The sequence below is a fragment of the Parasteatoda tepidariorum genome, chromosome 10 (genome assembly GCF_982258835.1).
Source record: "Parasteatoda tepidariorum strain Cologne lab strain chromosome 10, Ptep-v5.0, whole genome shotgun sequence".
Taxonomy (NCBI): domain Eukaryota; kingdom Metazoa; phylum Arthropoda; class Arachnida; order Araneae; family Theridiidae; genus Parasteatoda; species Parasteatoda tepidariorum.
Window position 1 is genome coordinate 48349408 of NC_141764.1, and position 24663 is coordinate 48374070.

General features: G+C 30.4%; 1 protein-coding gene across 1 annotated transcript in view; it reads right to left on the minus strand.

The window, feature by feature from the left end:
* Nucleotides 1–2751: 2751 nt before the first annotated feature.
* The window catches only part of LOC107451418 (cubilin), a 96309-nt gene continuing 74397 nt past the window's right edge, over nt 2752–24663 (minus strand). The window contains exons 22-26 of the mRNA XM_087153035.1: nt 20407–20526; nt 17279–17536; nt 16623–16745; nt 6232–6480; nt 2752–4044 (exon numbers count right to left, since the gene is read on the minus strand). Coding sequence (XP_087009161.1) covers nt 3860–4044; nt 6232–6480; nt 16623–16745; nt 17279–17536; nt 20407–20526 — 935 coding nt within the window. The 3' untranslated portion in view covers nt 2752–3859. The remainder of the gene's footprint in view (nt 4045–6231; nt 6481–16622; nt 16746–17278; nt 17537–20406; nt 20527–24663) is intronic.

The following is a 24663-nucleotide window of genomic DNA, read 5'->3' on the forward strand; positions in this document are numbered from 1 at the left end:
ATTATTCAGCTACAATATAACTGGTGGCCTCGTTATAAGATATCGATATGCCACGAAAAAGAAAATTGAAAAAAATTATAAAGGGGACGACAAATTTGTATTTAAGTGAAGTTATAACTATAAATTCAAATTTAAAAATGCATTACATAAGAATATAAAATTTAATTAAATATAATTATCGCATATTTTTTCATAAATGAATTTTACCTGCAGCTATTTTTTTTCTTCATAGTTCATACAAATCTTTAACTTGGCTTTTCGAAACTCTTTTGCACGGATAAATAAAAAAGAAACATTTTTAGTGAATATTTAATAGTAAATATCTAAAAATTCTTAAACTTTTTTAAAAATCACCAATTTGGTGACATTTTTCCACCTAGAAAAAAGTTATCAAAATCAAAGTCTAATTTATCTTTTTTGCAAATTTTAATGAGCCCAGATAATGAAGTATTGGAGTAAGTTTTTAATTATTGAAAAATTAGCCAACAACGCTTTTCATTTTCTCAAAACTGTAACTTTTTTCCATTTTGATTACCCATTTTCAGAACAAACATAGAGGGCGCTGGTTGAAGATAGGCTAAACTTAACATAACAGTCATGAGTAACTGTTGCGAACACAGATCAGTTACGAAAATATCATATTATTTTTAAAAAGCATCATTTCATGCGACTACAGAACCTTCGAAAAGACAGACTTAAAAACGGCTTTTGAACCAATCAAATGAAGGCTTTGTTTTAAGATAACTTCTTAGTTTCTGCTTTTCCCGAATATTCAATAAAGCACTAATTTTTCAGTTAAATGCTTAGTGAATCAGATGGAATTACAGTAACTCTTGAATTGAAAACCGTTTTGTGTTTAGATACTTTATTAATTGCCGACTTTACTTGATTGTGAAAAATGATTGAACGTTACAGCTGCACGTTAGGAAACTTAATAGAATTGTCGGGATTTAATCTTAGACTATATCAACCTTCATCTATCCAAAAGTACCTCTTGATGGAATCAAGTTAACATGTCTCATATATTAGTGATTTGTTATTTAATATTTGTAGTGGTAGTTACGCCACATTACTCCCCTTCCAGAATTTTATCGCTGATAGAATTCGATGAACGGATACCATTAGTTGATGCATGCTGTTTATTTTTATTTATTTAAATTAATTTTGCTCATTATATTTTTTTCTTTATAGCATTTCGCTCATTTATTTTTTCTTGATTTTTTTTCTATATTGTTTATTACCGGGAGACTTTATTTACTTCACCGGATCTTTTTTTTTTCTTTGAGCAGTATATTTTTAAGCAAATTAACTGTTTAATGTGGATCATCCATCAATATTGATAAGTTCTTTTCACGTCCGGAGGTCACCAATAAGGGGATTTAATTATCGACTATGTCAACCTTAATCTATCAAGAGGTACCTCTTGATGGAATCAAGTTAACATGTCTTATATACTAGTGATTTGTTATTTAATATTTGTAGTGGTAGTTACGCCACAGAATTACAGTAAATCAACAAAAAAGAATCTTTAAAAAGCGTCTTATTAACTCTTGAATTGAAGACCTGCTTGTGTTCAGGTACTTCCTTAATTGTCGAGTTTCACTTGATATTGTGAAACGAGTGAATGCTTCCGTTAAACTTTTAGGGAACGGCTCATGCAGCCACTAAATTCAGTTGGCGAAGAAAATCTTTTTTTTTTTTTTTTGTTTGTCTATTTTGGGAACAATTGCTCATCATTTATTTAACATCCAAGGATGTTTCCTTTTATTCTTGCAATCACCCCATTTTCTCCATTTAATAATTTTTTTTCTAGGCGTGCGTCACACTGTCTGTCAATTTCGGAAATTTGCCAACAGACTAGTCTATTTGGTACTTTGATTTTTCTTATGGCGCTAGATACAACACCCTCTATTCAAACCTCATGACGTCAGTTGGAGCCATTTCAAGGAAATGTGAAGAAATTTTTTCTTCTGCTCATCGATAGTGTTTAGGTTTTCAATTTATTTTAATTTTAGTTCTGGTCTATTACACCATATCGAAAACAAATATTGAATTATATTAGCCTTAAATGCGTTATTAAAATAATACAGATATTCACATACATAGTAAAAAGTAAACAGATTTTATTAACTGGCAAAACATTTTTCTTCTATATACAAGTTATGGATTAAGACATAGCTTTTGTACTTCATACAAAAATGTAACTAAATCTTTAATGGTTTTAAAAGAATAGATAATTGTACACAATTTTTAGAATTACACATACAATTTTTAAGTTTCACACTTTTTATTGAAACTAATATTCCGCTATATTATTATAATTTTTGAAGCATAAGAATATTCTCAAAGAACCATTTCTGGTATCTTTTGTGCTGCGTGAGTTATTTATATAAACAGAAAACCAAATATTAAATAATTGAAAAAGGAAAATGAATATAAATATTTCTAATCTAAAACATAAGTTTTTTTTAAAATCTAAATTGTAAAGCATTAAAAACTTAAGTTTTGTGTTTTGAGGGGCTTGGTGCAATAACCATAATAATAATAATTCATTTTATTTTATTGAATATGGACAATATGGCTGTTTCTGTTTGTGCGAACACGAATGTAAAATCAGTCTTCTCTTATGTGATAATGGTAAATAGTATAAGGGAGAACTACGTATACTTAGTGATATTTTAAATTTCAATTGGCACAGCACCGACTATTTGTGAATCTGCACTTACAGTATTATTGCAACAAGTTCCTCAATTTTTTCATTCAATAAATAGTTTAATAAAAACAAGTGACATGACAAACATTAAAAGAGCTCATTACAATATTCTCGTTGTTACCTTACCATTTAGAATTAAAAGATCAAGTCTTTACAGGTATGCCAACTAACTCTGTTTCAACAAAATTTTTCATAAAACGATGAAGATTTCCACAAAGTTGGGCAAGTTGGCATCCTTGACATTGCTCTTTTGAATCTAGATATACTTACTTCAGTTATTGAAATACTGTGACTGTTAAAAATATAGTAAAATAAATTTCCCTGTTGTTTACAATGGAATTTTTCCAAGTGTTTAAGAACTCTAATATAAATAAATTGTAAAGTAATATCTTGTTTCATCAGGATAGATTTCAGAAATGAAATTATTCTACCAATACTTTATCCCTGTTTGTTAAAAGCAGTTTTTAAAAAATCAAATCTTTCTTTCAATGTTAATGATTCCGTGTCTATGAAGAAATGCGTGTAGAGATACTTTTTTTCTCATTTGCTTTATATAGTTTTCATCCTTACTTTCTCAAGTATGAAATGTTTCACCGGATCCCGAATTTTATACATTTATTTAAATGATTTATGAATTAAGAAACCTTGCATTTGAATAAATATTCAGTTTAGAAATAATTTCTTCAGGCCTGAATATTTGCACATTTAAAGTACACCCCTTTCAAAGTTTTTTGCCTTTAGATCAATTCCTTAGTCGATGGAAATGCTTATCTCTTCCCTTAAATGGGGCCACTCCCTGGTAGGCTTACCAGCACTCTAGGAAAACTTGAAAACTGGAAGTAAAAAATGTAAAAGTACATTAGAAAATTGGTTGTTATGCCATTCCAGTTTGTTATAGAAATTATTTCTTTAAATTTGAAAGGTACAGCGGAGAATTTTCGAATACCTTTTACTACCAGTTTCTGAGGTTTCCCAGTACGTTGGTAAGCCTATGCTCAATGGGAGATGCCGTATTTGAAGCACGTGAACTAGACCATCCGGGAACGTATAAGGAAATTACATTACATTTTTATAAATGCACTGAAATGAGAATGATTTCTCTGTAGTAGAGGGTTGGACTTTGTACTCAGTATCATCACTTTTACATTATTCGGATTTTGTCCAGTCTGAGGCATTCGATGGCACCCACTGTGATCGTCCTTGACGCCAAGGATAGCCTCTGCAAGCTTTTTGGCGATACTCTGCATGAAATCCTTGTGCAGAACCTTCGCTGTCAGTTTCTAGTTCGATAACAACTTCATTTGGTTCTCCTATAGGAAAGTCTATTTTCTCTGAAATGAAATAGTCGGTACATTAGATAAGTTTTGAAACTAAAATTGCTTAGTGGATAACAGGTTAAACCATTTCAGAAAAAAAAGTCTTAGGCCTTATCAAAACATCAGCAGGCTGTTTATAAATACATGTTATATTTATTTAAAAATCACCTAACTTAATATTCAAAGTAAAGCTCTGACACAACAGCCAGGCTGAGTATGTTTAAAGCCGACGTTAAATATAAAATCCATACCGTCACTGTGACAGCTTAATACCTTAGCCACTGTGCCATCACAGGTATAATAAATAGGAAATATTCTATACTTCAATTTAAATATTGCATTCTATACTTCAACTTGAGTATGGTTCAAAAGCCGAGGCTAAAGATAAATCTCATACCGTTTTTATGACAAATCAGTGCCTTAGCCACTCTGCCATCGCAGCTATAATAAATATGAAATATTCCATACTTCAATTTAAATTTTGCATTCTATACTTCAATTTGAATATATTTATTTCAAAGCCGAGGCTGAAGATGAAACTCATGACGTCTTTATGACAGTTCAGTGTCTTAGGTACTCTGCCATCGCAGCTACGATAAATATGAAATACTCTATGCTTCGATTTGAATATGGCATGTTTTTTTTTCATTAGAGAAATCAAATACCACTTGGTAAATATTGAATTGATGGTATACTCAGAGGCTCCTAGCTCCGAGTCAACTGATCGAATCTGGGCGAAATTTTAAATAGAAGTTATGTAGTTCATACAGTTAAAGGAAAAAAATAGTTTATAATTTCGCCAAATACCTGCCAACTTTTACTATTTCATAAAATTTCGTTTTCTGCTTATAAATTTTCCATCAACTTACAATGACTTTAATATAAATCCATGAATTATATTAAAATATAGTGTTAGTCAAAACTATTGTGACTGATATCCTTTGCCACGACTTTTATTCGAAGCTTTTTCGCCAAGGAATATAAAAAAAAACCTAAGTTTAGGGAAAGCAAAGCTATAATTTTAAACTATCTATGTCATCTCACCATAAAGAATTATCTAGGCTTAAAAGACAAATAGCTTAAGTATTTTAAAAGTAATTTAACTTTCTTAAAAATTGCTAATTTGGTGAAATTTTCCTACTTTGATGAAAATTATCAAAATCGAATCTTTATTCTTATTTTTGGGCAAGTTTTTATGAGCTCAGATAATTCAGCATTGGAGTAAGTTCGTAAATATTAAGGAATTAGACCACAAACGCTTTTAATTTTTTTCAATACTCTGCCTTTTCTCCATATCGTCGCTTTGAAACGGAAACGTGGTAATTCAAAAAAGCAAGTTTCTCAGGAGAGCGATTTCTAACTTTTCAGGAACTTCCACCGCAGGTTGACTCGAAGCTATGGCGTCTATTGCAAAATAGTTTACATTAAAAAAAAATCCTGGTTCTTTACATTTTTCAATGAACCAGGCCATATTCTTGTAGCATTTCTAATTTTGTGGTAATTTCGAAATAAGTTATGATACTTTGAGTTGCAACACTTTTCTCTAAAACTTTTATTAAAAGTGGACAGTTATTTCAAAATACAACAATGTTCTTCAAAATATCCTCCCGAATATTGCATATTTCATTTCAAATTTTGACATACAACAGTGTAGGAAAAAAAAATCGCACTCCTGAAAAACTTGCTTTTTTGAGTTACCACGGTTTAGTTTCAAAGCGACGTTATCTCCTCCAAGGTTTTGTTGCAACTGGCACACTGCTACACTGTTCCCTAAAATTAAGGTGGCGAATCGCGCCGATGCGATAACGATTTATCTGTTCTCTAAATTAATTTTATGGAACTATGAAGATAACGCGTTGTTTCTCTAAAAGGGTGATTTTTTAAAAACAAAATGACTCAAATATCTCATTTTTCGATGTTTTTGAGTTACTACGGTTTAGTTTCAAAGCGACGATATGAACGTTTTGTGCCATTTTCAAAGTAAACGTAGGAGTAACTGTTGCAAACTCACAGCAGTTATGAAAATTGTGTATTATTCGCAAAAAGCATTATTTCATGCGATGACAGAGTCTTCGCAAAGCATCATTAAACAATTGGCGCAAGTCTGACAAGCAAAGTCTGAGATGGAATAAAAAGTCCGACTTAATTATGATATTGCAGCCTTCAAAAAAAGAAAAAAAAGGTAAAATAAGTTTCACTTACTCATTTTTCCTTTTAATGTGTCCCCGCAAAACCTTTCTCCAGAGACTACAAGGGCATCTCCAGAGCAGCCTGGTGTCTCTTGAAGTTGAAAATCATGAAAGAATATCTCCAATCCACAGAAACTCTTGGCTCTTTGCAAATGAAACGTGCATTTGAGACCTGATGGATAATTGTCAGGATAATCAGGACTGATGACATGTCCCCGACTTTCTTTTAGGCAGTGATCGCACATTCGGGTGGGGGGAGTGACTACAAAAATATATTGTATTAGTTTATGTATCATTGCAATATAGTTATTGTACTGGCAACATCCTTATTGCTATTTATGAAAGGGCAACTCTATTAGATGTTTACATCAGCGGTTCCCATTTTTTTTTCTGTTACAGAACCCTAAATAATCAACCTTCTTTCGGTGAAACCCCGACTTTATAAATAAAGTTTATTAAGGTAATTGTGAACGTTATAATCTATAAAGGAACAGGTTTTAAGCATTTAATTAGAGGCATGAGGATTTTTAATTGTTTTATTATAAATAATTTTAAATTATGTTTTATGTCAGATTATTGAATTTGCTGTCCCTACATCTAGTCTAGTCAGGAATTTGTTTTTGTGGTATATACATAAGCTGAAAATGAATAAAATAAGGCAAATTATGGTTTACTTCGTAATGAAAACTTAAAAGAACTGCGTTGAAAATTTGTATTAGAAAAACATTTTTCTTTATTAAAGATATTAATTATTTTATTTTTGAATTTATTAGCTTAATGGGAAATACTAATGCAATGTTTTACAAATGCTTGTTCTTTTGATAATTTTTTCAGTATATTGTTATTAGAAATATTCTATTTTCTTTCAAAAATGTCATTTTTTTTGACATTTTAGTTGAAATAATTTCATCAAGGCAACCGAAAGATTAAATAAGTTATGAATCATAGTTTGGATCTAAATATAATTTGAGGTTTCAATACTCATAACTAGCTATTTGAAATACTGACTCTCGGAGCCCCTGTAACTCTTCTATGGAACCCAAGGGTTCCACCATCAGTGTACCGCTGGTTTAAATCATCAGATATCCGCACGCAACTCTGGATTATTCGTAGATTTCTTTGTTGAACAATGTAAAATCTGTATATTTTGTTGTATCATTATACAAAAATCATAAAAAAGCAATTGTCATCTTACTTTTTTGTGCATTCTCACTGGACAGAAAATTCACATGACATAATCATTATTAAACGAAGAAGATGATGCAGATATTTTTTGCTGTGATCAGCATAAAATTAATGAAATTAAAACGATATTTAGCCGTAAATTATTTATTTATCTCTTAGTTAACAATACTTATTTATAAACCCATTTTAGTATTATTCTCTGATTTGACATAATAATAAAAGGGAGTTTAAACTCGAGATGTTCATCTCGGGTTTAAGATTAACAACTGTTATGTTTGAGAAGGAGAAAACCATTCCAATACGTTTTAGATTTCAATAATTATTCAAAATTAAATGATTAGAACTTAAAGTCTTGTTTAAAAAGTAATCTCATGATATTACCTTATTATGCAACATCTTTTAAAACTTTGACCTTTCAACGTATTCACAAACTAGCCCTTTAAAATTATAAAGAAATTAATAATTAATTTTCCCAAAAACGAAGTCATCATGGGTTTAAGATAAATATCTGTTTTATTTGAAAAGGAACCCCATTCTCTGCAGCTTCATTGTTAATCCATGTCTCATGGAATCTGGCAAAAACTTTGACCTACCGTACTGACTAGTACCTGATAAGCCAAGGGGCAGGGACCTATTGATCTTATGAATTCGGATCTGTAGTATTACCTATAGTTTGTTAATAGAAGGAACTCCTCTCGCCACGAAGTCTAAGGCTATGGAATTAAGAAATATCGCAATTCAAAGAGATTCCCCTGATTCCTTTTTTCTCGGTGACCCGAGTCAAAACCTGCCTTAAATCCCCTACTTATAAACCCAACTCCCCTACCTTGAAATAGTTAAAATCTCGTAATCATAGTCACCGCAACCACTCCGGACGAATGGCTAGGGTAGTTCTTTAGATAGACAAACTATATTATCATAAACTTGAGATGAACTAATTCGTTCTTTTTTCTTTTTTTTTCTTTTTTATTTTTTGTAAAAGTCACACATTTTTTACCCATAGAAAACAGTTTAATTACAAATTCGATGTATTTTAGACGCCTTATTGATGTCTTTGTATTTTGAATTTTGTTGCGCCAACTTTTTTTAAGATTCTGTTTGTCCTTTTTATAAACTACATATTTCTTTCCCTTTTTTTGTAAACCAACGGAACTAGAATAGAAAGAGTTTCCTTGCTCATTGCCAGAAAAGGAGTATCGTAGAAACGTAATCTTTTTTTAAAAAGGTAAGTAATATTAAAAAATCTAATAGTTCCCTATTTAAAAAATAGCCATAAAGTTCGGCACAGAATTAATATTTTTTACCATTTTCATTTTAAAACATAAAAAAATATGCCTTATTTGATAAAAATATAGTATGCAATAAAAAATTTTAGGATTTTATTATTTTTTTGATTATGTATAAAATTATGTTTTCTTCTTTTTCGAATTATATTAAATTTAAAAATAAAACTTCTGTGCTCAATTTTGGATTATTAAGAAATAAGAAGTTTAAAGGTAGACTAGACAAATATACCTTAGTTCTTCAAGATAAAAGCAGAAAGGAGTTATTGTGCCACAAGAATTTATATTTTTGGAAAAAACAACTAGCTAATATTCATTACAATTCAGATTTTTGTTCGTTATTGAATAATTAGAAAATTAGAGAATTTTTTGTCACTTTAAAAATTTACCTCTAACAATTGGAAGTGGTAGACGAAATGCGAAACTATCCAAAAATTTTCACCTCTTCTTATTTTTTTATGTTTCTGTTTTGGGCAATCATTAGTTAGTAAGTTCTTTCCGTGTTCTGCCAAAAGCTTGGTGCATTGATGCATGTACAAACTTGATGTACTGTCCATAACTCAAGATGACTCTCTTGTACTCTGACTCTGATGTACTCTCTTTTTAATGACCATCGTTGAACAACCAACCCAGATTTGAGTTTATAACTACCAATGTTAACTCCGTAGCATTGTAATTTCAAACCTAACATAGAAGACAAAGGGACTCCTGGATCTAGCTCTAGGACAAACTATACCACATTTACTTTACATGGAGAGAAAAACCACAAAAACCTCCCTGACAGCAATGGGACCCTAACCCATGATCCGCTTACCAATGAGAATATTTTACGTCAGCACAGTGGTAGGTGCGAGTCGGGTGCGTAATTCCTATCAACCAGCCATTGCTGGAATTCTAATCCGGGCTACCTCATTGGGGGGGCGAGCGCTTTATCACCTGAGTCACCATGGCTAACCCAAGATATATTGTTGCGATGACCTTCTCTAACTTGAGCTATCGATTTTTTCAACTTGATGGTATCTTAAGCCATACCTTGTAATGAGCAAAGAAGTCTGCATATGTATATGTAACAGCAATTAAATCAAATTAATCATAGATTTGCAATGATCCCTTCTATTCAACTCAAGGTTACTAGTACTTTAAAATTCTTCTTCAGTAGAATGAGTTTTAATAAGTAGTTTGATTTACGTGTGATATCATCTTTTTATTTGTTTTAGCTGAAAAGCACTTGTTATTGACAGCTGTAGAATCACAGGTATGCAATGCAAATTCATTAGTCTAAAGAAAACATTTCTAATAGACAATTTATAAGTTTGGAAAGATGACCGAGTAAAAGAGTGATTGAGTCATTTTCTAAAATTTTTTAACTTTCGATTGCTGTTTATTCACATTTAACTAAATAAATTACTTGAAATTAGCTGTAGAGGCCAATTAGCTTTGCTTTCTGGGAAATTTTTTTTAGTAATAGCGGAGTTTAACTATATTATTTTAAAATAATTTTTTTTACCTTAAATTAAATAAATTACTTGAAATTAGCTATAGAGGCCAATTAGCTTTGCTTTCTGGGAAATTATTTTAGTAATAGCGCAGTTTAACTATATTATTTTAAAATAAATATTTTTAACTTGAAGTTATTTTGCTCCTTACTACACACTCTGGATCAGTGAAACTGTTTTAGAGTTACTTGGAAATATACAGTGTTCGAAGAGTTACACTGTATGTTTCAATGTAGATAAAAATAACTCTGTCTATATTTATAATCAGGACACCAAATATAGTCTAAATTAGTTTCAAAACTTCAGCCGTTAAACATAAAAAGTTTTTTTGTACTTGTATAAAATTCTCATTTTTCGTTGGCACTTAAAATACTGTCAAATGATTATAATAATTCGGTGTTTATTTCAAATCATTTAACGATAAAGAGCAAATTCTGGAGTTCATTACTTTTTTAACTCTTTGTAGCAGATAGGGCACCGGTGTCCTTCTTATTTATTTTTTTCTGATGCTCTAATTACAAGTAAAAATATATTTCGGTATTTTTTAACTACAAAAATCAGTCTGAGAGTAACTAAAAAAATCTGTTAGACTATCGGAACTATATTTGTACTAAAATGCAGAATCCAAAAAAAGTAGTAGGAAATTTTTTTTATTTCATATTCAAAAAATTTATGAATAATTGATTTTCTAAACTAAGGAAATTTTAATGATGAATAACTGTTTCTTTTAGATTTAAATAACTGTAAATAAGTTCAAATTTGAAGAAATATTATTTGGAAGCGAACGGTGTTTGGAAGACTTTAATGCAAAAGAAGTCACCGATATCCCCTGCTGTATTTCATAACCATAAATTATTAAAATGTTAACATATTTCTCACTTATATTCACCTAAATTAATAAAAAATAAATTAAAAAAAAATTATAAAAAATTTGTTTAATAAAATATTTTGCGAAAACTTCGAATTTATATATCCTCTTAGAAGTTTGGTGGGATTCCTTGTTACCTGGACTAAAGCTTTTATTTGCCACGGAATCTATTCAATACATTTTTATTTACACAAACCTTATTTTAAACTGAGAATTAGTGCTAAGTAAATTCTTCTATCATTATTTACATTTATTTTACAGAGCAGAATTTTATGCTTAACAATTCTCTATCAGTACATTACCGAGATAACAAGATATTTATTCAAGTTTTGTATTTTACTGCTAAACATTCTGGCACAAGCATTCTTGGACAAACCATATAGTGCTATGAAATTCTGAAATATTTTGGTTGCATTTAACAAATATTTTCCACACACCTACATGAACACTTTAAATATGATTTATGACATCTTAACATTTTATTTTCAATAGTTATAAGCTTGAAATTAGAAAAAAAAACATAACTGCAATTTTTCCAGCACTGTAAGCTAATGCTAACTTTCTAAAGTATTAAATCTCCCTTAAAATTTTGTCAGTGTATTAGAGTACTGATAAAAGTTTTTTTATATGGAGGAAAGTGGTAGGGCATTTACCCTTTAACTCAATGGCAATGTTCCAGCTTAAAGAGACACAACATATATAGCGCAAAAGATCATGTGCATACACATTCAAATTTGTAGCAGAACTAAGCACAGAGACAGTAACTTGCTCCGGGCTGAGATTAAATATTTTCTTGCGGTAGTGTTTTTATATGTGTTTCTTGGTTTAGTAAACTTTATTTATAGGGTCTTTACTCCCTACTTCTAAACAATTCAAAGGCTTACGTAAAGCGACACTGTGGTACAGTTATACCACGTAGATGTTTATAAAAAGGTGGCAAAATGAACCGAATATCTGTAAATTTCACTTCATAGTTCTCTACCGTTGCTTGAAATATTTTGTCGAATTCGGGACAGTTGGCATATCTGCAAGCGATTTTTTTTGTCGCGTCTGTGACATGGCCGAATCAAATGTTTCCATGCGTCTTGATTACTGCTTCTGCGATTTGCTTGATATTATCGTCATAAAGGTCTGTCAATGACGGCAAGACTCCTATTTCTCTCAGATTAGCACTCATTACTGGACACTCAAAGATGTGTCAGCTGCGTAGCTGGGCAGTTTTCACAATTCCTGTATACTTTCCTGCCCTCTCTGTTGATCTTCATGTCTCTGTGGTGATTGGTTCTCAGCCTGGCTATAGTTTTTGCTGTGGATCTATGTGCATTTATATTACAAATCATGTATTTCGTTGGAATTGGTTTTTCTCTTAGCAGGATAAATGCCCTACCACTTTTTTAAGGGCACCGTTTGAATCCTTTCGCAGACAGATTTTTCTAATAGACCTAATAGATTTGACAGTGAAAATTTTTTGAGCATTTAAAATTGGTACACTAGATATGGTTAAAATCAGTTTAACCCATTATAAGGCTGTAAAAAAGAATATTTCCCACCAATTTCATTAATTTTTAATTGTAATGGGAAGCTATTGTCCTACCTATTATTTGTGCAGTTATTTGCTGATTACTTCAAAACATATTAAAAACTTCCAATGAAGGGCTTTGTGAAGACTGACTTTTGTGACTGACTGAATGTGACTGACTTTTGTACTTATAACTACAAATAAACTTGCACTGTGTGCTTCTAAATTTGGTTATTTATAAGCACAGAAGTTCTAGGTTATGGTTAGTTTGTACTAGATAAATTTTGTAAATCCCACCCAGTTTCACCGCCTCCAAAAAATGTGAAGGTATAAATGTGACTGACTTTTGTACTTATAACTACAAATAAATTTGAACTGTGTGCTTATAAATTTGGTTATTTATAAGCTCAGAAGTTCTAGGTAATGGCTAGTTAGTATTAGATAAATTTTGTAAATCCCACCCAGTTTCATCGCCTCCAAAAAATGGTTTTTAAAATCAAATTAAGTTCAGATAATAAGCTAAATGAATTTCTTTCAATAAACTAATCTCAATCCAAAAAATATCTTAACATTTAATTACCAAAAAATGATTGTATAAAGGATTAAAAAACACATTCAACAAATTGTGTTTCTCTCAATTTAATTTATTTTGTAACAGCCGTTGAGCAGCTGACCCAAATTTAAGTTTACGTCTACCAATGTTCAACTCCGTAGCCTTCATTTTTGAACCCAATCCAGAAGACAAGAGAGCTACTAGATCAAGTATTGAGGGAAATTAGCATTCGTGGAAAACTTTTTGATGGAACTAAATCTCATTTGCGTTACATGGAGAGGAAAACCATGCAAATCTCAAAGGTTAGCCTAACGGTAAGAAAACTCTAACCCAAGATATTTGACGTCAGCACTGTGGTCGGTGCAAGCCAAGTGCGGAATTCGACTTGCCTTCACTGGGATTCGAGCCCGGGCACCTCATTAGGATGTTTGTTTCAATTATTAAAATAAAAAGTGGAGTCAAACTAAACAAAAGCTTACAAAGAAATTTTTCCAGTGAGCAAATTTTTTTTAATGTTTTGAGCTGCCCTAGTATGAAGTCAAAGCTATCAAATAAAAAACTATATGAAATCACGAGGATATTCCAGTGACTCCCAACTATAAAAATGCTTCATAAAATTGGGTTCATAATATTTTTCACGAAACAGAGATTAAAGAATCCCTGAATCTCTAAAGAAACAAGTATGTGCAAACCCAAGAGCAGGTGTTAAAGCAGTAATAAAATCAACTGCGCCATAGACGGTAAATAGTCTGATAATATTATGATCAAATAATGGGAATAGGACTTAATGTGTTAGCATTAAACATTTACAGCTTGCACGAAATATTTTATATAAATGACGTTACTTAAATGTTTGTATTGGAGAAATTTTTGTTTACTGGAGCAAAGTTTGCAAACTGTTTACAAACTTTGAAGATTATAGTAAACTTTATACATAGCTTTATTAAACTCTATGCTTTTATTAAACTTTATACATAGCTTTATTAAACTCTATGCTTTTACTAAACTTTATACATAGCTTTATTAAACTTTCGAAGCTCTATTAAACTTTTTGTTTCGTAAGCATGCAAAATTATATGATTAAAAAATAAAAATTATTAAAAATGTTTTGTCTTGATAAATGTTTGTATATGATAAGTATTTGTTTACCGGATCAAAGTTTGTAAATTGTTTACAAACTTTGAAGCTTACATTAAACTTTATACTTAGCTTTATAAAGTTTTTAGACTTTATTATACTAATTACTTCGTAAGCAAGGAAAGTTATATGATAAAAAAAAACTATCTAAAATGGTTAGTCTCGATAAATGTTTGCATTGGAGAAGTCTGTATTTACCAGTTTGCAAATTGTTAATGAATTTTGAAGTTTATATCAAACTTTATACTCATATTTATAAAGTTATTAAAGCTTTATTAACCTATTTACTTCGTAAGCAAGCAAAACTACATGATAAAAAAATAAAATTATTAAAAATGTTTATAGTCTTGATATGGTTCATTCATAGTAGGCAATTTCATTCATAGTAGATCAGGCTGTGGCTGATTTTTATCTTATGTAATAACTGGCGTTGAACTGTCTACCCATGTATGAGCTTACAACGAAAAATGTTCAACTTCACAGCTTTGCAAATGTGAACCCAACTCAGAAGACAAGGGGATGCCTTGATAAATCATAGCGCCAAACCAGCCATCGAACAATTTCCGAACTACTCCATAAAGTATACTAATTACTCTGATGGAACTAACCCTCATTTGCGTACTAGAGAGTAAAAGCCACTAAAACCTTCCACGGTTAGCTCCACAGCAAGGGGACTCTAACCCATGATCCCTCTACCACTGAGGATATTTTACGTCAACACTGTAATTGGTGCGAGTCAGGATCCGAATTCGACCAGTCATCGAACAATTTCCGAACTACTCCATAAAGTATACTAAATACTCTATAGGTAGCGTCTCCTGCCAAAAATAATTACAAAATAATAGAAGAGCTATAATGGCGCACCAATCACCTCTAAGTCTGAGAAATAAAAATTATATGATTTGTGAATGTAGTTGCATAAACCTAAAAATTGAGACGCGTTAAAATTTAGTGTAGAGAGAATTAGTGAAAAGGGTATAATATAGATACTTGTGTATGACAATTAGAAAAAATAAAAGTTTAGACATAATTTCTTTAGACGTATTGAATTAAAGTTTGAGTGGTCGCTAACTAATTTATTTGCAATTACAATTGAAACTTTTTTGGAGGCTGACAGCAGCATTACAATGGCTGTGAAGGAGGAATGGCAGTGTTGTCCAAACATCAATTTTTAGTGAATAATTTCACTCATCTGTCATTTTAAAGGAGAAATTTTCAAAAGAGATATTACGCTTGTAAATTACCACCATTTTACAGAGCAATATACTCGAACATATGCAAAGTAAGCATTCTGAAATATTGAATGAAATTAAACCAAAATCATTATTAATAATTTTTTACACAATAGGATAGTTAGATCAATATTTCTGAACAAACAAAACATGTTAATAAAATAAATTTGACTCAGTTTTTGTGTTTTTTCCTACAATATTCTAGCTTATTTGAAATCCATGTCATCTTCTTGATGACATGAAAAAGGGAATTTTAATAAAACTATCTTGAAAGGTCCACGGAATGCTTATTTTATAATAGATTTATAGATGGCTGGTTAATATTTATATGCCTTATTTTATTTGCCACGCGTTATTTGAAACAAAATTCATACAAGTGTTATCGAAATTAACGTGGATTAGTTATGTTAAGATTAAAGTGAAAGAAAAATGCTGTTTGTTTCATTAAACATACCATGTCGATGAAACCACTGTATGTTATTTTCTGTGATTCATGAATATTCCTAAAATCTCTCTCATTTACCCAGTTCTTCATTTACCATCAGTTATATTAAATTCAATCATTCATGTTTTGGAAATTTTAGACACTATAAAAAAAGTCCCTACTATATCGTGATCTACATTCTTTAAATCTAAGTGGCTACAGTAGTGATGTGGTAGAGTTACAGAATGGGCAGAATTATTTTGGTATTGGAATCTATGTGGTGCAGTTATAGAAGTGACCGTAGAAAATGATGTTTTGTAAAAGTGCAAGAACAGAGAAGTTTTATAAAATTATTTTTTGATGAGAAAGCCAATATCATAAAATGGACAAATTTTACTTAAAAAAAGCTAACAAATGTTAGCTTTTAAGCTAGAAAAATAATGAAAATGTTAGAATGGTTGCATATCTGGAGATTTAATTGCTTTAGTGAGAAGTTGACTTTCATTCAAAATCTCGGCCTTGATTACCCAACAAAAATCTAGAACTTATAGTATTTCGAAACCAGGTGCTTTGCGAAATAATATCCTAACTACCACCTGTGACTTGCTCTAATTTTGAGTCTTTTGCAAGTTTCCAAGAAAAAAAGAGTTAAAGTTTGTTATCTTAATCATGATAATAATGAAAAAATATCTTTTTCCTTTCTTTACCTGGTTTCCATGTTGTGGCGCAGTCTGACCTTTGCTTGACCTTGATAGCAAACCCACTTTTTGATGTTCCTTTATCTGATTTAAAGGTGAACTGAATTTCTGGATTATCGAACGGAATAACACCTATTTGAAATAGAACACGCCAGTTAAGCATACATTAATTTCTATAAATAGCTAAAAACGATCACACAGTTGCCAACTAAGTGACATATTTCACTTTAATTTCATCCATAAAATATTTGAAATGCAACACGCAAAGTAAGCATACATGAATTCTTATAAGTAGTTAAAAGCGATCACATAGTTGCCAACTAAGTGACATATTTGACTTTAATTGCATCTATAAAATATCTGAAATACAACACGCAAATTAAGCATTTATTAATTTTTATAAATAGTTAAAAACGATCACACAGTTGCCAACTAAGTGACATATTTCACTTTAATTTCATCTATAAAATATTAGAAATGCAACACGCAAGTTAAGCATAGATTAATTTTTATAAATAGTTAAAAACGATCACTTAGTTGCCAACTAAGTAACATATTTGATTTCAATTTCATCAATAAAAATATTTGAGAAAAAAAACTACGTGTGAACAACATTTTATTTATTATCTGAAGAATTATAGACATTTTATGAAGTTTTTACTCACGTGTGAATCCTGAGGGAAGTTGCCCGCAAATGGATTTATGCCCAATATCTAGGTAATCGTAACTACAATCAGGTCCTTTCTCAATGTCAAAGTGTGCAAATTTCAGCTCCAAGCCACAGACTGAATCTGATGCTTTCTTGATGAGATAATCACAGTGGGCGTCGTGGGGATAATCGTTAGGAAAACCAGGGCTTTTTAGGGAAAACTCCTCACTTTCATACACCCCACCGCATTTGTCATCCACTTGCAACGTTATATCTAAAAATATAACTCAATTTATTAATCTGGTATAAAGATATAGTGCAGTCAAACCCAGAGATTTAAATTAATGTTATTCATACAAGTTTCTCCAAGAGTCAATCCAAGTCAAGAGTTTTGATGGTTTTCCATTGATGGACCAACATAATTTTAATGATAACAATCAATAATTCCATCATGAACCATTATATTTTTGATAGTAACCAACGTAAGTTACCATCACCTCAATGTTGGAATTCGGATTGATTTATGATTGACAATCCTAAGAGTAACAATTTGTTTTAATGGTTTGTTCATGTTGAAGCATCAGAAATTCCCATCATAGTTTCTTAGAAATCAAATGTTGTAGCGATCATGGACCACCATCACCCAAATGTCGGAATTTGAACTGATTCATGATAGACCAACGTAAAAAAATCCAAATTGTTTTGATAATATGTTCTTGCTGAACCAACAAGAATTATTATTAAACCATCATGGAAATGCATTGTGGTACCATCATGGACCATCACGAATATCCATCACTTTGAGATCAAATGTTGAAACGATCATGAACAACAATCATCTCAATGTTGGAATTCGGACTGATTTATGATTGTTCAACATTAAAAAAGCTAAATTGTTTTGATGGTTTATTCCTGAGGACCAACAAGAATTCCCCTTAAAACATCATGAAAATGTATAGTTGGAACCATCAATGATCCATCACGGATCCTCACGGATGGATTGTTGGTTCATGTGAGTCAAACTTTTCTTGATGGTTAACCATCATAATATTAAAGTAGCATTTGCCATCATGGAATGATGGAAATTTGTTGGCATATCAAAAACCATGAACACATAATGGAAAATGTTGGATGATGGTAACCGTCATATGAGGTTGGACCATCATGAATCGTACTGAAACCAGCATTAATCAATAAAATTTTTTGATGGTTCCATCAAGAATTTTTTTAAACATTTTTGTTTAATTTATTGAATATTTTTAAGTTATAGCAAAATAACGTAAGACAAAAAATTAATTTTTATAAAAATGTCACTATCTCCATAAATATTTAAACTAGTCTTACGAAATTTAAAGGACTTTTTTGCATGTAGTAACTAAAATAATTGTTGCAAGTTACAAACTTATTGCCACTTTTTTGCCATAGTGCATTCAAAAAAACTATTTTCCGTTTGTAATTTATTGTCGGTCCCTCAAACTTCTAAAAACTTCAAATTACATTGATAAGTATGAGAAATCGCGTGATTTAAACACTTCTGAAGTTAAAATTAATTCTTCAAGTGTTTCTTGAGAAATATGAAAAACTGTATTAGTATAGAAATGTTTCCATCGTTATTACAGTTCACATGGTTTTCTTTGTATAAATATTCCTCCTCATAGTAAACTTAGTGAAGTTCCAAATTATGTGATAGTTTTTATTATATTAACTAGGACTATTTATATATATTGGCGATATATTCAAGTGTATTAACTAGGTATATTAATAAAAGTTTCGAACTCAAGTGTTATCTAAACTTTAGAATTTCATCATAAAAATAAATATAATAGGTTAGAAAAGTTAATGAGCTGATAAGTGAGATTATCTGAACACTTAAATCTAGGTCTTTATCTAGAAGTAAGTGAATAATCTACTTAAATTAAAGGTCCTAAGGTTATCACATCTTTAAATAGATTTTTGTGCCTAAAAATAACTTGCAGCTTTCGACTTAAGTGTTACAAATGTAAGTACCTTTCACCAAAGACATTTATTATAACAATAATAGCATTTAACATTTGATCTATTAACTAACGAGGAAAAAGATTTCTCATTTGTCAAAAAAAAGAATAATAACATTTTTAAACAATAATGTTTTTTAATACAAGCATAAAAATAGGAGAATCGTAGATTAGATTGCAGGTTCGATCGTATTCTGAAATGTCTTTTCTGTCTGGACCAGCTAATCTTTTTTTAGGTAGTAGCGTCATGCAAACTTATATTAAACCATTGATGCAAAAGTCGCAGTTTTTTAAATAATATTTTGCATATTAGTACTCAAAAAACGTAAAATCATCTGAATAATTACTCAAAAAGTCCTGCCAGAAAATATTTTATTTTATTTAAAAAAAATCGAAAAATTCGTTAATTTTTGGAATGACTGTTCAAAATGTAAAAATGCTTTCGAATTCTGAAAAATATGTGAGTTTTTATATGTTTCTTGACATTTGTATTAATTGAAATGCTTGGAATGTAATTAATTATTACTATTTAATTAATAGACAAACGTAATACTTTCCTTTGAGCCATTGTAACGAACTATTTTACTATTTCTACCTTTTTATCAACTCGTTTTCGTGTTTGTAGAGACAGAATCTTGATGGAAAAAATTTTGACAATTTTCAAGTTAAAGTACTCAAATCTCTACAGAAGCCCCTTGCCCGATGGCAATATTAGTTTAAGCTCTTTCCGGATTTAAACAAAATTTATTGCGATATTATCACCAAATGTAATTTATCTTCAATCAAATTTCCGACCATTTTTAAATTAATATGAGCACTCACTAAAATTTTGACTGAATGCTCTATTCTGAATGACATCACAAGTTTTGGACTTTTCTGACAATTCTTAACAAAAAGTATCGTCATATTATAGCCAAAGTCATCGATCGCTAATAGATACTTCGAACACTTTAATAATAAAATAATAAGTGAAATATTTACTTAAGTCCAAATGCTGCTCTTCTATGTGCCAAAATTTTTAAATAATATAGATATTTTATTACGTTAAAAAAAGAAAACATGATTTTTTTTCTCATTCTAAATACTTTTAATTTCATAATGTTTGATAGTTCAATTGCTTGAACTTAAAACAAACAATAAAAGATGTTACTTTTCATGGTGGATCCACATTCTTGTAATTGTCGAACTTGAATAGAAAATCCAGGTCGTTGAGTTGTTCCATCTGATTTGAAGGATAGTACTACTTCGTCTTCAGTAAAGAAGATGTTATCTGAAATTACATTTCAGGCAATAATAGATTTTAAAAAAAATTCATAATGCATTAAATAATTTTCTCATATATTTACACTTCATGAACATAGAATGTATGTCTAATCCTATAGAACAGTGGTGCGCAAACTAGGGGTCGCGACCCCTGTGGGGGTCACCAGAAGATTTTTGGGGGTCGGCAAATTTTTATGAAATGCATTATCCCTGCATGCTGCATACCATACAGTGTACTTATAAAGAGTGAAGCGCCGTCACTCCCTGTTTAATTGCAATTTCATGCTGTCCACTCTTTCTGATGGTGCTGCAGCATTAACAGGTTCGAATAAGGGGCTCAGAGGCTTAATTCAGAAGGTGGCGCCTCATATGATATTTAATCATTGTATGATTCATCGGCAAGCTCTTGTTGCAAAAGATATGGATGAAGAATTGCACAACGTATTACAAGACGCTGTTAGTTCAGTTAACTACATTAAATGCAACTGCCGTCTCTTTTCAATACTTTGCAATGAGATGGGTTCAACGTATGAGAGATTTACTGTTACACACCGAAGTCAGATGGCTTTCACGTGGGAAAATACTACGACGGATATTTGATTTAAGAAATGAAGTGTACACGTTTTTAATCGAAAAGAAACACAGATTGGCAAGTTATTATATCAATGAAGTTTGGCTAGGGAAGCTGAGCTATTTAGCTGATATTTTCGAAAAACTTAACGACTTAAATTTGAGCTTGCAGGGTGAGAATTCAACTATCATAACTGCAGCCAGTAAAATTCAAGCTTTAGAAGAATAAGCTTAGTCTCTGGCAAAACTGAACTGAATAAAAACAACACCATGTTTCCTTGCTTTAACGATTTTATCAAGGAAAAATAATATATAGATATATTTACATTTAAAAACATCATTTCAACATTAAAATCACATTGAAAAGTTAAAGAAAAATTCTTCGAGAAGATTCGAGGATTTTCCTGAAAATCTTGGTTGGATTCGTGATCCATTTTCCTTTGACATATGCAGTTCAACTCTTCAAATTAGTGAGAACTACTGAGTCGAAATCAATTTAAGACTCAGCCTTGACAAAAAATTTTGGCTATCCGTGGAAAAACAATATCCCATTTTATGCAAGAATGCCATCAGAGTGTTAATACAATTTGCATCAACGTATTTATGTGAAACTGGATTTAGCAAACTAGTTTCAATAAAAACAAAATACCGCTCGCGTTTAAACCCTGAAGATGATATGCGAATTGCAATTAACAACATACATCCAAACATCGATGAGATAATTAGAAACTTGCAGCCACATACATCTCATTAAAGGGCAATTTACTGATTTTTGTGTTATACAAAAAGTATTTTCTTAAAATTATAAATAAAATTAATATGAGTCAAATATGATGATGTTTTTATTCGATGAAACGAAAGAAATGCGCGAAATATACATCTTATTTGTGAACATTTATCTCTAGGGGTCGCCAAAAATTTTCTCTCTACTAAAGGGGTCGCAGTCGAAAAAAGTTTGCGCACCACTGCTATAGAAGATTGCAGAATGTTTACTAACGCCATCGAATTTCGAATGGTGTTGTAATCTAAGTAATTTAACGTGATTGATAAGTCAAATCAATGTTGAACATAGGTGAAAGTTTATTACTGACTTAACATCTAACCCCAGTTAGTTTTTTAACGGAGACCATACTCTCCAACAAATACGGAATTTCTATAGTTTTAGAAAATTTTTTCTGAGTGTCACCTTCTGTGCAAGGCCATGGAGGGGAATAGTGAGTAATTCCACACAATTCTGAGTAACGTCTATGAAAGGTAAAGACTCATTTTCTTTCTCGCTCAAATTTAAACTGTATGGAAGTATCTATAGAATTCATAATATTAAGTACGTAACCAAGGTCAGTGTTGTCTATTAATGTGAAACAATCATAAATATGCCACCTATACAGTTGAAGGCACTGATAACTGACTGATTTTCGGTTTATATTTCTAATGGTGATATTCCAATTCATGTTTCTTTGTTCTAATTGTTTTTGTATTTCAAATGTTTTAATGTTTTCAAAATTATTTTTAAAATTTGTTGTTAATAAGTTGTAATAAAGAAAATAATAGAATGTTGTTGTAAATAAAAAAATATATACCACCTGTAAATGGGAAACTAACAAATCAAAGAGTTTTAATTCAAGGGGTTGCCTTAAGGGGCTGGGAAGTGAAACCATCTGTCTGGATTTTGATTTTCCATTGCAAGAAAATAATTTTACAACTTTCATATTGTTTTCTTAAAATTTTTTAATATGTTTTAAATAAACATCATAGTTCTATGTTTTTCATTATAAATTTCCCAAATTTACTAATATTTTAAAAACTAATAATTTTTTCATTAACAACTCTAAGTGGTTTTTAATACTTTTTGTTATTCTCTACATAAGAATAAAAATTTCAGAATCACGCAATGGAAGCAATAAGCTAAGATCATTTATGTGTTAAATGATTTTTTTTATAGTACGCTGTGAATGAAGACAACAAATAGCTTTGAAAATTGTTTTCAAAAATTGAACCATGAATGAACTGAGTATTTATTATTATGGTGAGAGAAAACACCACTTTTATTGAACAATGCTTGAAATATGCGTCACTGTCTGATTTTCAGAAGCCTCTGAACAAATATTTTTTGAACATAACGTTTGTTATTTAAGTGCGAAAATTGAAAAACAATGATAGGGGTGTGCGGATAAGTGTGACAGAAACTATCACGTTTTCTTAGATCGGTTAATAACAACGAATATATATATATATATATATATATATATATATATATATATATATATATATATATATATATATATATATATATATATATATATATATATATAGCATAATAAGTAAATACAAGAAGAAGAAAACACAAAGAAAATTAAGAAAAACAATAAGTTTTATTTACTGCTCATGAGCTGCAAATAAATAGAACTCATTAAATGAGTTCAAAACGTAAAGAAAACGTGGAGAAAATTACAGAACAATAAAAAAAAGCGGAAAAAGAAAAATAATATTAAAAATAACAAGAAACCGAAAAAAAGGAAAAAAATTAATCAAAAACTGAAAAATAAAGGATATAATCTTTTCATCAGCTTACACGCTCACAGAAAGCACTCCTTTTTGCGGATATAATCGTGTGAGCTGATGAAAAGATTTTATCTTTTATTTTCCAGTTTTTTTTAAATTTTTTTTCTCCCTTTTTTTCATTTTTTTTCTTTTTTTTCGGTTTCTTGTTTTTTTATTATTATTTTTCTTTCCCCCCCTTTTTTCATTGTTCTGTAATTCTCTCCATGTTATATCATAAGCATTGTAAGCGCAAATGTACAGTGCGCAAAATGAAAAACGAACCACACTGAATAACTTTTGATCTATACGAAATCAAACACAAAAACGTACTTTCTCTGAATAAACATACGTTTTTTTCGAAGGATTCGGATTTCTGACCCCGAAAAATATAGGGGGTACCCGAAATCAAGGAAATATGATCCCCATAGCTTGGTCAGGAGAGCGGTGCAAAGTTCGAACCCATTAATGTTAATTTTACTTTTTGCGCATTTCACCATATCTCAAGAAATTTTTAGGTAAATTGAAAAATTCTTGCATACAGTTATAAAATTCGTTTTTCCAAAGATAATTTTATGAAAAATATAAATATCTTTTCGGTAAATATTTATTATTTTTTGTAATTTTATTTAATAATAATCGAAGGTATACAAATTGGTACTGTAAGGTATTGTAAGGTATACAAATTTTTACATCATTTTAAGGATTACAATTCAATTTTGAGTGGAAAAATACAAAATTTGAGTGAAATCGGTCGAATAATAACTGAGAAATTGAATTTTAAATGTAAAGCATTTTTAAAATTTCATTTATCAGGTACTATTAGATTGCTTTCAATGAAATTTTGTTTTTTGCCATTTAAAATTGCATTTTTCAAAATGATCTAAAGATGTGTATGCATCAAAATTTTTTCTACTAATGAAAATGATACAAAATGAAAAATATTAACTAAAAGTTAAGCTTTGGAAGAAATTATCTTTGAATAAACGAATTGTATAATTGTGGTCAGAATTTTTTAAAAATTTGCTTTAAGAAT